The 12,102-nt window shown below is 52.9% G+C and overlaps 1 protein-coding gene across 11 annotated transcripts in view; it reads left to right on the top strand.

The window, feature by feature from the left end:
* Positions 1 to 11,783, top strand: part of EEPD1 (endonuclease/exonuclease/phosphatase family domain containing 1) — a 206,422-nt gene extending 194,639 nt beyond the window's left edge. For 10 of the 11 annotated variants that reach the window (XR_004299032.1, XR_004299038.1, XR_004299037.1 and 7 more), the window contains 4 exons: positions 1,000 to 1,138; positions 5,373 to 5,567; positions 6,994 to 8,730; positions 10,486 to 11,783. Coding sequence is in view for 1 of the 11 variants with exons in the window: in XM_032401775.1 (XP_032257666.1) it covers positions 1,000 to 1,138; positions 5,373 to 5,567; positions 6,994 to 7,193 (534 nt within the window). In the remaining 10 variants the exon portion in view is untranslated. Of the gene's footprint in view, positions 1 to 999; positions 1,139 to 5,372; positions 5,568 to 6,993; positions 9,097 to 10,485 lie in introns of those variants that run through there. The other variant, XM_032401775.1, reaches the window with a different exon arrangement.
* Positions 11,784 to 12,102: the final 319 nt, after the last annotated feature.

Here is a 12,102-nt window from a genome sequence, read left to right as displayed (position 1 = left end):
CCCCCTTCCTCCTTGGCAGTGTTTAGTGTTTGTTACCATGACAAACAGAAGGGCAGGATTGCCAAACCCCGAGCAGCTGAGCAATGCTGCCGTGCTCAGACCAGCTCTGACTGCATGTTCCCATGTTCCTGTACCTGCCCACGCGGCACACACCCTGTGGGGGGGCACCTGCCCGCCGCGGTGCGCACCCGGGGGGGGCGCCTGCCCTCCGCGGCACGCACGCTCCGGGGGGGGGGGCGCCAGCCCGCCAAGGCGTGCACCCGGGGCGGTGGGGGGGGCACCTGCCCGCCGCAGTGCGCACCCCGGGCGGGGGCGGGGGGCACCTGCCCGCCACGGCACGCACCCTGTGGGGGGGCACTTGGCCGGCACGGCACGCACCCTGTGGGGGGGCACCTGCCCGCCGCGGCGCGCACCCTGGGGGCGCAGGACTGGGCATAGTCTGTGCTGCCGAGGTGCAGCCAGCTTCCCTGTTTGACACATTTGAAATCTGGTGAAAGTGAACATCAGAGCAGAGCGGTCTCTGGAGGGAAAAAGCAGAGGGCGTGGGTGGGGTGGGAAAGGAAGTGGGTCCCAGAAGGGCGTCCTGGCAGAGGGATCCCAGGCTGGCCCTAGAGGGGGAGAACCCAGTCTGGGTTAATGACCAGCTGCTAGAGCTGCCACCGCCACCTCCTCCCTTGTCGTTGCTTAAAAGGAAAAAAACCCAAACCAGAACGTGACATTTCCAGATGTGCCTGGTTTTCCAGACTCTAAGTTGGAGTAGGGGATGTGATGTAGGGGGGGGTGGACTGATAGAACAGGATAAGTTTCGGTCCTCCAGGTGCCTCAGAAAAAAATCTAACCCTGAACCACCTTGCGTTAGCTCTTGGCGTGTGGGCCAGCCTGGTTTGTGTTCACTGTTGTCAACGTCGTGCAAGAAGCTACTTGTAAGTCGGAAGTAACGAATACAGGAAATATGAACACCTAAGCCTGTCCCTGTTGCTTTGTTTCCTCTTGCCTCAGGTGGGAAGTAATGACTTGACCCTTGTGAACCTTCACCTGGCGGCCCTGACCCTCCCAGGGGGCGAGAATCCAAGCAGGAATCACAGTGACAGCCACCGCTTGGCTGGCTTTGTACAGACCTTGCAGGAAACCCTGAAAGGTAGGAAACGCTCTTTCTCCGTGGCTGGGCCGAGAGCTCCCAGCATCTGGAGGGCAGGCATGGGGTTGCTCCGTCTCAGCATCTCTCTGATCCCTTAGGCTGACCCAGCTGTCAGCAGCGGTGCATACTAAGGGTGCAGAGGACCGCCACCCCTGTGCGTGGTGACATCTTTGTCTCAGCGGGCCTACCATGCACGTCCCGTGATACTGGCTTTGGGGCTCTTCTAGCCTCTCTTTGATGGAAAGGATTTGGCGGGGGGGGGGGGGGGGGGGGGGGGGGGGGAGTGATGACACCTTCCTTTGTGACCAGTCCTCCTGGTTCAGCTGCCGCTGTGGTCGTACCACCTGCAGATTTGCACGTGCTCATCTTGTGAGAGCAAGACCGTGGGTGACAGGGGACTGGGAAAGTCCTGATGAGCACAAGTAGGCTTCTTCTCCCGGGTGGGATGCCGGTCGCCCTGAAGGAGCCCCGGCACTCTCAGGAAATCTGGATGTTCGTCTGGGCTCCTTCAGTAGCTTTAGGACCTCAGGCAGGCCCCCACACGGCTTGAAGCCCATCTGGTTGGGGGGTGGCTGATGTTCACCTCCCAGGGGTGCCCGGTGGGCTTGGTGACTGTCTGTGGACAAACCAGGCACATAGTAGGGGCTCGGCAGACAGGAACTGACTCAGAAAATACCAGAACACTGAGAAGAGCAGAGCTTCAGGAGGGAGTCGGGTCTCTGGGTCCAGGCTCTGCCCCAGCGATACAGAAAGTTCTCGTGTGCGGGGTTTACCGGAAGGAAAAGTTGCCGCTGCTGTGACAACTGGGCTCTTGTCAGCTTGGCTTGGTTATTCAGAGCCCTGCCCTTTTCTAGGTGAGGGTGTCCAGCTGGAGGCCTGCAATTCTCTTCCATGCTCACCAAAATTCTCTCGTTTTCTAAGTCTTTTGCATGTTAGATGAGCCCCTCCCATGGGTGATTCATGAGCATCCAGCTATAAAAATAATTTGGTCACATTATAAATTTACATCTTAAAAAGGTGTTTTGGTTGCAGCAAAGTATACATGACGTGACATTTACCATCTTGACCATTTTTAAGGGTATGGTTCGGTGGCGTTACATACATTTACATGGTCTTACCACCATGCCATCCATCTGTCTGCAGAGCGTTTTCATCTTTCCAAACTGAAACTCTGTGCCCATTCAGCATGAACTCCCCGCTGTCCCCTTCCCCAGCACCCCTGCGACCACCCTTCTCCTTCCTGGCTCTATGAATTCGACTACTCCAGGGACCTCCACTAGGTGGAATCGTGCGGTATTTGTCCTTTCGCTGCTGGCTTACTTCGCTCACATTAGGTCTTTATGGTTCATCCACAGTGTAGTCTGGGTCAGAGTTTCCTTCCTTTTTCAGGCCAAATACTATTTATTCCACTGTCTGTCTCTATCGCATTTTGTTTATCCACTCCTGGTCTTCTGGCTGTTGTGAGTAATGCTGCTCTGGACATTGATAGACAACTTACATTTTGAACCAGGATGTGCTGTGACCAGCGTTCTACTTCACTTAGGAGTTCTGGGGCTTAAACAAAACAAGAAAGGTGTTTAAGCTGAAATACTCCATCCAGGAAGCATCTTTGTGGGAAATTGTTCACCCACGGTTAGTTTCTAACCTATTAAAAAGGATGACCTGATAGCCTTTAACATCTCTGGACGTTTCTATCGTTCTCCACCTCAAGCTGCCTTATCTGTACACGGAAGCAGAAAGGGAAAATGCTGGTTCATAACTTCTCTGGTAACTTCTCACTGTTTTTTTTCTGACACCCAGAGAGTGAGCAGGTTATTGAACCAAGTTGCCAAGGGGACTATTGACCCCCAGCCTGGCTCACCCTGACTTGTCCTGGTATGGACGGTGACTCATGTTCCCTGCGTCCTTGTGCTTATAACAAATATCCAGTTAATAGGTGACACACAGGCCCAAGGATTCAGGAAGCACTCCAGCCTGCCCAAGGTGCAGGGCAAATCGATTATTAGCAGAGGTGGTGGAGCTAAAACAAAGACTAAGCTTTTTATTCCACAGCCTCTCTATCAGAGCAAACAGAAGCGATTTGATTAGCAAACTCTGGGACTTTCTGCCTTTGTCTGGAATGTGTGTCTGGGTTGACATGAGTGTATGGCCAGTCCTTTGATGGAGTGTTCTTCTTTCAGACCCTCTCCCCCCGCCCCCGGGACTCACTCTGTGAACTCCACTAGAGTGAAACACCATGCGTAGTAATGCCTGGCATCTGGGTTGGACCATCCCTCAGTGGGGACCAGCTTCTGCTGTTGTCGCTGGCATTCTGCAAATCTGGGGACTATCTGAGGAAATCCGCCCCAAGCGTTCTCCCCTTATTCCTAGGAACTAAGGAACCCACCCCAGGCAGATGGCTTTCCAGGAGAGTTCAATTCTCTGCGCACCTGTGGATTCTCAGAGGCAAGGACCGTGTCGATGTCCTCAGCGACACCAATTTAACGGAAAGCAGATGAGTGGTAGGAGACCTGGATGTGTCCATTCAGAAAGAGAGCTGTTATTTTCATTCTTGAAGTTACACAGAGAGCTGGGTTTGTTGACCTTTGACACCAGCATCTCTCCTAGTTTCAGAATTGGCTTTTTTGGCCCAGACTTTTTCAGGTCTGCCTCCCAATGAAAACTTCCCTCATTATATGGGAACCTTCTGCCTCTTTTCTAATAACGTTCAGTTTTTCTTGTTATTTAATAAATATAGCATCATTCTCTTCTTTCCTTTCAAAAAGTACATCTTAATTCTGGCATTTTCCTCGTGCCTCATTCATCCATTCATTGCATACGTGTTTATCGAGTGTCTGCCATGCAGCAGGCCCTGTTCCAGGCATGTGGGATTTTGTGAAGAACAGCCACCCATGTCCTCGTGGCTCTTCCGTTCTAGCTCTTTGTGAAGAGCACTGGACTTGAGGGCTGGCCTGGTGAGTTGGAGCAAGCCATTCAGCCTCTCAGAGACTTAGCTCCTTACCTGTGGAGAGGGCCCAATACCAGGTGAGGGCTCATGGATGGGCATTAGCACTGGTCAGGTAGGAGTTGTTCTCAAGTCTTCTTTTCCTGTTGAGGTCGGCACTGATTTCGCAAGACAGCATGAGCTTGCCCTGCTGTGGGCACCAAGGTTGTTGAGATAGAGCGTAGAGGTACCATTACATCTCTGTAGGCCACACAGTGGGGCCACAGGAGTCTTCCATCCCGTCCCCTTTTGTCCCTCCAGCCCTCTAGCGGTGGGGGTGACCTCTGCAGAGCACGAGTGCCCTCTGCTGGTGGCTTGTGTCATTTCACGTCAGATTTCTTTGCCTCTAGCTATTATTGCTGAAACCTATTCGTGTCCAGGAAAATGATTTGCTGAGTGTCTCAGATACGTTTGGCTCTCATTCATGAACTGCTTTCCTCAAAGCCTCCCTTGCAAGTTAGGACGGGAACACTGCTCCCCACAATAATGTGGCTCCCCTGAGGGAACCTGGAGACTGGAAGTGATGGTTAAGCAGAGACGATGGGAATCCCAGAGCCTAGCTGGGGTCCACTGTCCTCTCAGAATGTCTGCTCCGTCTGGGAAATACTTTATGATGACTCCACTTACTCTAGTGTACATCAAACAATGGTAGAAATGTTGGAAATACTTTAAAGAGAAAACCTTTTTACTCTGGCCCTGTATTAGTCAGTTAGGGCCGCCATAACAAAATACAACAGTCTGGGTGGCTTAGACAATAGAAATTTATTTTCTCACAGTGCTGGGGGCTGGAAGTCTGAGAACAAGGTGGGGGCAGGGGTGGTTTCTCCTGAGGCCTCTCTCCTTGACATGTAGGTGGCCACCGTCTTGTATCTTTGCACGGTTTTCCCCACTGTGCCCAATGAATGTTTGTCAAGCTCTTATTAAATAGCCAGGCGAGACCCTCAGGCTTTTCCTTCCATGAGATTCGGAGCATGTGAGCTGGAACAGGAGTGATCTCTGCATCACATAGCTCCCCTTTTCCAAATATGTTACTGACCTACTCTTAGAGTCTTGTGGTATGTTGGGGTTTTTTTTTGTTTTTTTTTGTTGCACAAGGTATTTAGAAAAATTGGAAGAATGAGAACCAGATGCATTCCTGACCCTGGGGAGTCCAATCAGAGACTCGAGATCCCAATTTGTGGGCTGTGATCAATATTGGGTTTACCTCCCTCCACCTTTTAAATGTCTGATTCTTCTTTCTTCCTCCTGCAGGAGAAAAAGACATGATTTTTTTAGGGGATTTTGGCCAGGGTCCTGACAGCAGTGACTATGATATCTTGAGGAAAGAAAAATTCTACCACCTGGTCCCTGCGCACACCTTCACCAACATCAGCACCAAGAATCCCCAAGGCTCAAAGTCTCTGGACAACATCTGGATCAGTAAAAGCTTAAAGAAGGTTTTCACAGGTAAGCAGAGGTCACTCAGTCTTTCTCCTGTTCAGAAATGGAATAAGAGAGACTTGTCCAAACTGATAGTGCCAGATCCTTTTGTGTGATAACTCTGGTCGGGAGTTCTCTTAGCTCCTCTGTGGGCATTTACAGGATCATATATGGTTTAGGCGCCTCTATCATTCAAACTATCATTCAAACAGAGCCACTCGTAAGAGGGAAGGGGGGCTGTGAAAACTTATTAAAAGGCATTCGCTGATCTTCAGCAGGGGCAAACCTGGTTCTAGGCCAGTAGAGTACCGATTCTGAGATGAACCGATAGCTGACTCTAATTTTAAGGACACTTAGTCATTTAGCAAGCATTCCTCAAGCCTCGTCACATCCAGGCGCTGTGCTGTGGCTTGTGGTTTCTTGACCCACTGTCGGTGCCCCGAGAAGCAGCCGTGGAGGATGAGCAGACACCTGTCAGAGCATCCTGAGCATCCTCCCAGGATGCTCTGCGTGCTTTACCCGGACCGCATGAGGACCAGGGTGCAGTGGGTAATCTCAGCGCTACGATGCAGTCCCTGCCACCCCCAAACCAGTAAGCTGCCGAGCAGACTTTGGGTCAGGAAACAATTAGTCAGAAATAGGACAGTGACAGGTAATGTCTTTTGATGAGCGACAGGAACCGTGGTTCTCAATCCTGCCTGGCTGCTTTGCTAAGGCCCAACATGTTATCCATATTATACTTCAGTGAGACTTTGACAACGTGTGAAAGTATCAGTTCTGGAGTTGACCTGGGAGCGCCACATGGGCAGCCAGGCCTGAGATCCTCAGCAGAATTTCCAGTCCAGACTATGTCACCAGCCTCTTGCACCTCTCTCTCTGGGTGCTGCTTTCCTGTTGGACTGTGTCGCGTGCGGGTCTGGAGGAGGAAGGAAGTGGGTCCCAGGGGGAGGGACGATCATGCAACTAGGCGAGACGCAGTTTGCGGAAAGGCACAGCTGGCCAGAGGGCGGCCCCAGCCAGCCCCGGGGTGCCAGGAGGGCACGCTCGCATCAGAAGAGAACGCTTCCTTCCAAAAGGAAGTTAGAAGTCATTTCATCGGTCCCCTTGCTGTGAAGTTCTAGAAACTCAGGTTCAGGGAGGAGCAAAAGAACTGAATAGGCAATTTGTACGTCTTCTTTGGAAAAAATGTCAACGTGTACGTGAAAAACACTCAGCATCACTCATCATCAGGAAATGCGAATCAAATCCACAATAAGCTATCACATCTTTGAGAGACATTTGACCCCGCATCAGATATTTATCCTTGCTGCTGGTGTTGGCCCCGGCAGGCTGGCTGAGGGGTATGGTCAGGGCATCCCGGCTACAGCAGAGCTGCGGCAGAGGCCTCCACCGCCAGCCGTGGCCCCCCCGGCCCCAGGCCTGATAGCTGGGTCTCTCTTCCCTCTCCCTCCAGGTCACTGGGCCGTAGTGAGAGAAGGCCTCACGAACCCTTGGATTCCAGATAACTGGTCCTGGGGCGGAGTGGCTTCTGAGCACTGCCCCGTGCTGGCCGAGTTGTACGCCGAAAAGGATTGGAACAAGAAGGAAGGCCCTCGGAACGGCAACGGGGTCCCCTTGGAGCGAAGTGAAGCCCACATTAAGCACGAGCGATGATGGTGCCCAGTCTGTCTCTCCCGCTCTGAGCCTGGAGGGCCCCAGGCGAGGGAGTTCACCCTTCTAGGTGAAGACGCAGAGCCAGAACTGCGGTTTTGGTTTTCAGCCAGACAACACTAGCCCCTGGGCCTCGACCTGCCTGCCTTCTTCGTGGACGTTCTTGGACCATCAGAAGCACAGTGGGGAACCGAGATGTCTTGTAATCCGGGGATGCCGTCCACCTCCGCAGACGCGGGCCAGCTGCTGCCCCTGGGTGGCAGCATGCACAGAACCATAATGGGGTTGACGGGGCAAGAGAGGGCGGTCTTAGGCCGCCAGGCCGGGTCTGAGCCATGCCAGAAGCACTCGTTTCTGACCACCGGTCCATGATGCTCTGGCAGCAGATTGCATAAAGCTTTTAACTGTGATTGAGCTGAGCACTCTTCTCAAATATTTTGAGTGGTGACTTTTAGTTTTGTTTTGAAAAAATAAACAGACATGAACCTGCCTGGTTGCAGTGAGCGTCCCGGGGGTGGGTTCCTGAGCTGCGGGTGTTCTGTGCCCACTTCCAGTGCCTCTGTGAGGCTGTGGTCCAGGGAGCCTGCTCCTTTACACCCCCCACTTCTCAGAGATGCCTCTCACACCCCTGTCAATCCCCTGAGGTCACCAGAAAATCTTTCTATGACCTTCTCCCTCCCAGCCTGTTCTTCATCTTCTGACCCCTTTGCTAGACTGTCTTGTACCTCGAGCACCATTTGTGCCCCGGACATTCAGCATAGGTTCCCTGGTGCTGGGCTAGAATTCTCTCAGAATGATCCTCTTCCTCCCTCCCTCCCCACCCACTTTAATTTTCAATCCGATTCCTAGCCCAGAGCTGCCCTATGGTGATTCTGAGCACTCTCTGTTGATTCTGCATCTATAGGAAGCTAAGCCTGGGAGTATTGAAAGAGGGTTCATTTTTGTGGGGGCTGGGGGTGGGCAGGGGGACATGCCTATGCTAACGGCCACTAGGTACCCCCTCCCTTAGCTGGCATGGTTCTCCCTTAGGTCTCCTGTGAGACCAGATTATAACACCCATTTTACAGCCAAAGAAACCAAGGCTTAGAGTGCTTAACCTCCTGCAGGTCACATAACCGGTAAGTAAATAGATGGGATCCAAACCCAGCCCAAAAGCCCATGCCCACGTGTCCATTCTGTACTTGCCAACACCAATGCCGTGAAAGTAGCGACACTGATAGTGAATGTGTGAATCATGAGCCTAGATTATGAGTTATTCCAGGTCACCATGGAAGCTGAGGGTTTATTCCTCCCTCCATGCTGAAAACCTGATGTGGACCAGTACCCAGAAACTGTTGTCACCGCACAGTGTGAACCCAGTGGCTTGGGGCTGGGGCCAGATGCAGTGAAAGAGGCTTCTTTTCCACCAAAGACCATCTTTTGGACCACCCAGCTCCAAGGAGCATCACTGATCGTGGGCCCAGGAGGGAAGTCCTCCGGGCGCCCCGAGGGTGCCTGGGCATCAGCCGTGCCGCTCCGAGGGACCATCTCCAGTGGGAGGGTGAGTAGTGCCTCTCCCCTGGGCTCAGACTGTGCCGTTGCAGGCGTGAATGAGCCTGGACCAAAAGCACTCGCGTTAGAAGGAAAAGGCGTGGCAGGGAGGAAAGGGTGCTTCCCAACAGAGCGGACCTTTCTCGGTGCCTCAATCTAAAGCGCAAACTTCCCCAGCATTCACCAGCCAGCTGCGCCAGATTGGCTTTTGCCCCCAAACTAAGGAAAGAACAGGCTTAAGTGAGGGGAAGGGAAAAGAAATCCATTTAAATGACCTTAATGAAGGTCATGGTGTTTGAGGAGGGGTGGGGGAGCGGAACGCAGCCCCCACATCTCAAACACAGAGTGGGTCCTGGTTTTGGCTCCTAATATTTAAGGCATTGCTTGGGAGGCCTGTCTGCAGCGGGGAGCCTGTCTGTCTGTCTGCAGGGGGGAGCCTGTCTGTCTGCAGGGGGGAGTCTGTCTGTCTGCAGAGGGGAGACTGTCTGCAGGGGGGAGCTGTTGTTCTAGCCCCAGTCTTCTTGGTTTTTGCTTTTGGGGGGATGGTTTTGGCTTGGGTTTTGTTTTGTTTTGCTTTTTGCTTGTTTTTGCCATCTTTAATTAATAGATTTTATTTTTAAGAGTGGTTTTAGGTTTGTAGCAAACCAGAGCAGAAAGCCCAGCGGTCCCATACTCCGCTGTAGAGTGTCCCCTGTTGTTAACAGTAGTGTGGTGTATTGGCTACCACTGATGAACCAGTACTGGTACATTATTATTAGCTGAAGTCCACGGTTTACTTTAGGGTTCATTCTTTGTACATTCCATGGGTTTCAACAAATGTATAAAGACCTATATCCACTTTTCTCTGATCTAAAAATCCTCTGTGCTCTGCTTATTCATCCCTCCTCCTCCCCCTGGCAACCACTGGTCTTTCTACTCTCTCCCTAGTTTTGCCTTTTCTAGAAGGCCATATAGTTGCAGTCAGTCAGTCTATAGCCTTTTCAGCTTGGCTTCTCTTAGCAACCTGTGTTTAAAGTTCCTCTGTGTCTCTTCATGGCCTGACAGCTCCTTTCTTGTTATTGCCAAACCATAGTCCATTGGATGGACTTTATCTGCTCTGCCCCCCTTGGATTGTTTCTAATCCCTCCCCTTCTCCAGACTTTCCTCCCACCCCATCCCCAGCTCCGTCCGCAGATGGCACATTTCCATCCCATTCTTCCCTTCCTTCCCGCCCCCATTCTTTTCTTCCTTCTCCTACCTTTCAGGATTGTTCAAGAAGGGCCCCGCTGCGAAGCCACTTTGTTGGAAAAGCCCAGAGGAGCCCCCTGATGTGGAACAGGGTTTCTGGCGTGTGGGTTTGGGCAGGAGACGGGAAGGAATTACGTGCTAGGGACCCGGAAAGGCCCAGGCGCCAAGTGGAAGCTCTGGCGTCCTCCTTGGGTCCCCCTATCCCAGGAGCACCATTGATGACCAGAGCCCCCCCACCCCCACCCCAGTGGAACCTTCCTCCCTTGACCATTTTCCCACGAGAGGTCTCTCTCTGCATAGGAGCCAGTGAGCAGGGTCCCTGGGCCATCTCTCCATTCTGCTGCACCAACCGCACCTTTTACTGTCCCCAGACTTAGCAGGGCGTGCTCGGAGGGCAGCCAGAAGCCCTCCCGTGCCACAAATAATTGGGCCCAAGCTAGGACGCCCTCGCTACTGCTTGGAAGATGTCAAGGGAAGCAAAATGGGCATGGCCTTTAAGAGCGGGCTACATTCTTCTTTGTGTTTCTTTGGATCTAAGGGTTGGAGTTCTCCCCTGATGCTCCCACGCAGATACCGTCCCACTGGAGTGAGAGAGCACCCCGCCCGGCAGAGGTCGCCGCCGCCTGGAATGGGAGGTGAGTGCACCGACGTGAGACTGCCACAGGGTCTGCTTTCAAAGGAAAGGAATTCATGGCTTCAGCACCGCCCAGTTCTCTTAAACTGGCTCTTGTCTTTAAATAAGCCTTGTCCATGCTTATTGGCTCCTTACTGTCTTGAGCACTTGACACTTTTAACTGCTTTATTCCTTCGAAGAGTCCAGTGTGGTTGGTCCTATTGTTTGTGCCCTCTTACAGACGGAGGAACTGAGGCAGGGGGAAGGGAAGGATGAGGGACTCTGGTTTCACTGTGATAAGGAGGGCAGTTGGTCTGGGACATGTCAAGCAGACCCAGAGGGCTGTGGAAAATAAGTGGCCTTGACAAAGGCAGGTAGAGCTAATGCCAAAGGGACAGGCCAGGGAGCTATTGCTGGGGCTTCTGCCTTTCTGGAAACCATGTGGGAGGCTGACCTAGGCATTGGTCTTAGCCCAGCACAGACTGAGGAAAGCAGGTGGGAGAGGGCCAAGGGCGCAGGGGCAGGACGAGCTTTGAAGGCCGCGGGGTGGGCTGGGGCATCCTGGGACCTCCGGCTCTTGCCCCTACAGTGTCTCCTGCCCCTCCCTTTTTCTCTGATGGGTGCTGGGTGGCCCGGTTGGGCTTGGGAACATGGGCAGTCCGGGTGCATAAGAGCGGTGAAGTTCCAAGGCTAGTGAACGAGAGCATCAGGCAAAAGGGTGTCGCTTTCTCTGCGGAGAGCCCTGTCCTTGGGTGGCAGTGGTTCCCCATGGCCGGGGAAGGAGGAAGAAGAGGGAGAGAGAGAAAGCCTTTGAAGACCTTCCCCACCTGCTTGTGTCTTCCTGAGTCTGGGGTCAAACCACATGAGGCAGGTTTCCTTCGGTGCTTGCGGTGGTGGGGATGCTTTATAGTTAGTCTGCTGAGCAGGCTGGGCTCCAGTCAGCAGTCAGTGTCAGGAGATGGACCTGCCTAGGCGCCCTGCCGACTTCCAGTATGATGAATTATTTAATTAGATGATTATCTGGGGGTGAGGGTGGGAGCAGCAAGGACTCAGGTTTTACTGTGATGAGTGAGTGCAATTGGCCTGCATTGTGTGATCGCATGGAACCCGCGGCCTTGGACAGAGTCCGACTTCGCAGCTGGAGGAAGGTGTCTGGCCCCTGGGCCCAGGCCCGCTGTGCTTCCTGTGGAAGTTTCTTCCTTCTGGGCTCTGAGATGGACTGAGGTGGCATTTTTAAAGATTTTATTTATTTATTTGCCAGAGAGATAGGGAGCACAAGTAGGCAGAGAGGCAGGCAGAGGGAGAGGGAGAAGCAGGCTCCCCGCCGAGCAGGGAGCCCGATGTGGGGCTCGATCCCAGGACCCTGGGATCATGACCAAAGCCAAAGGCAGCCGCTTAACCGACTGAGCCGCCCAGATGTCCCCGAGGTGGCATTTTTAAACAGATTCCAGAGATGGCTTTCTCTGGAAAGAAGGCCAACAGGACACTGTCCCTGTTGTCGGCTTTAAGGAATCCTATGAATTTTCCTGCCTAGAAAAATCC

Source organism: Phoca vitulina, unplaced genomic scaffold, assembly GCF_004348235.1.
Source record: "Phoca vitulina isolate PV1807 unplaced genomic scaffold, GSC_HSeal_1.0 scaffold4, whole genome shotgun sequence".
NCBI lineage: Eukaryota > Metazoa > Chordata > Mammalia > Carnivora > Phocidae > Phoca > Phoca vitulina.
Note: the sequence above shows the minus strand (reverse complement) of the source record. Positions and strands in the feature narration are given on the sequence as shown.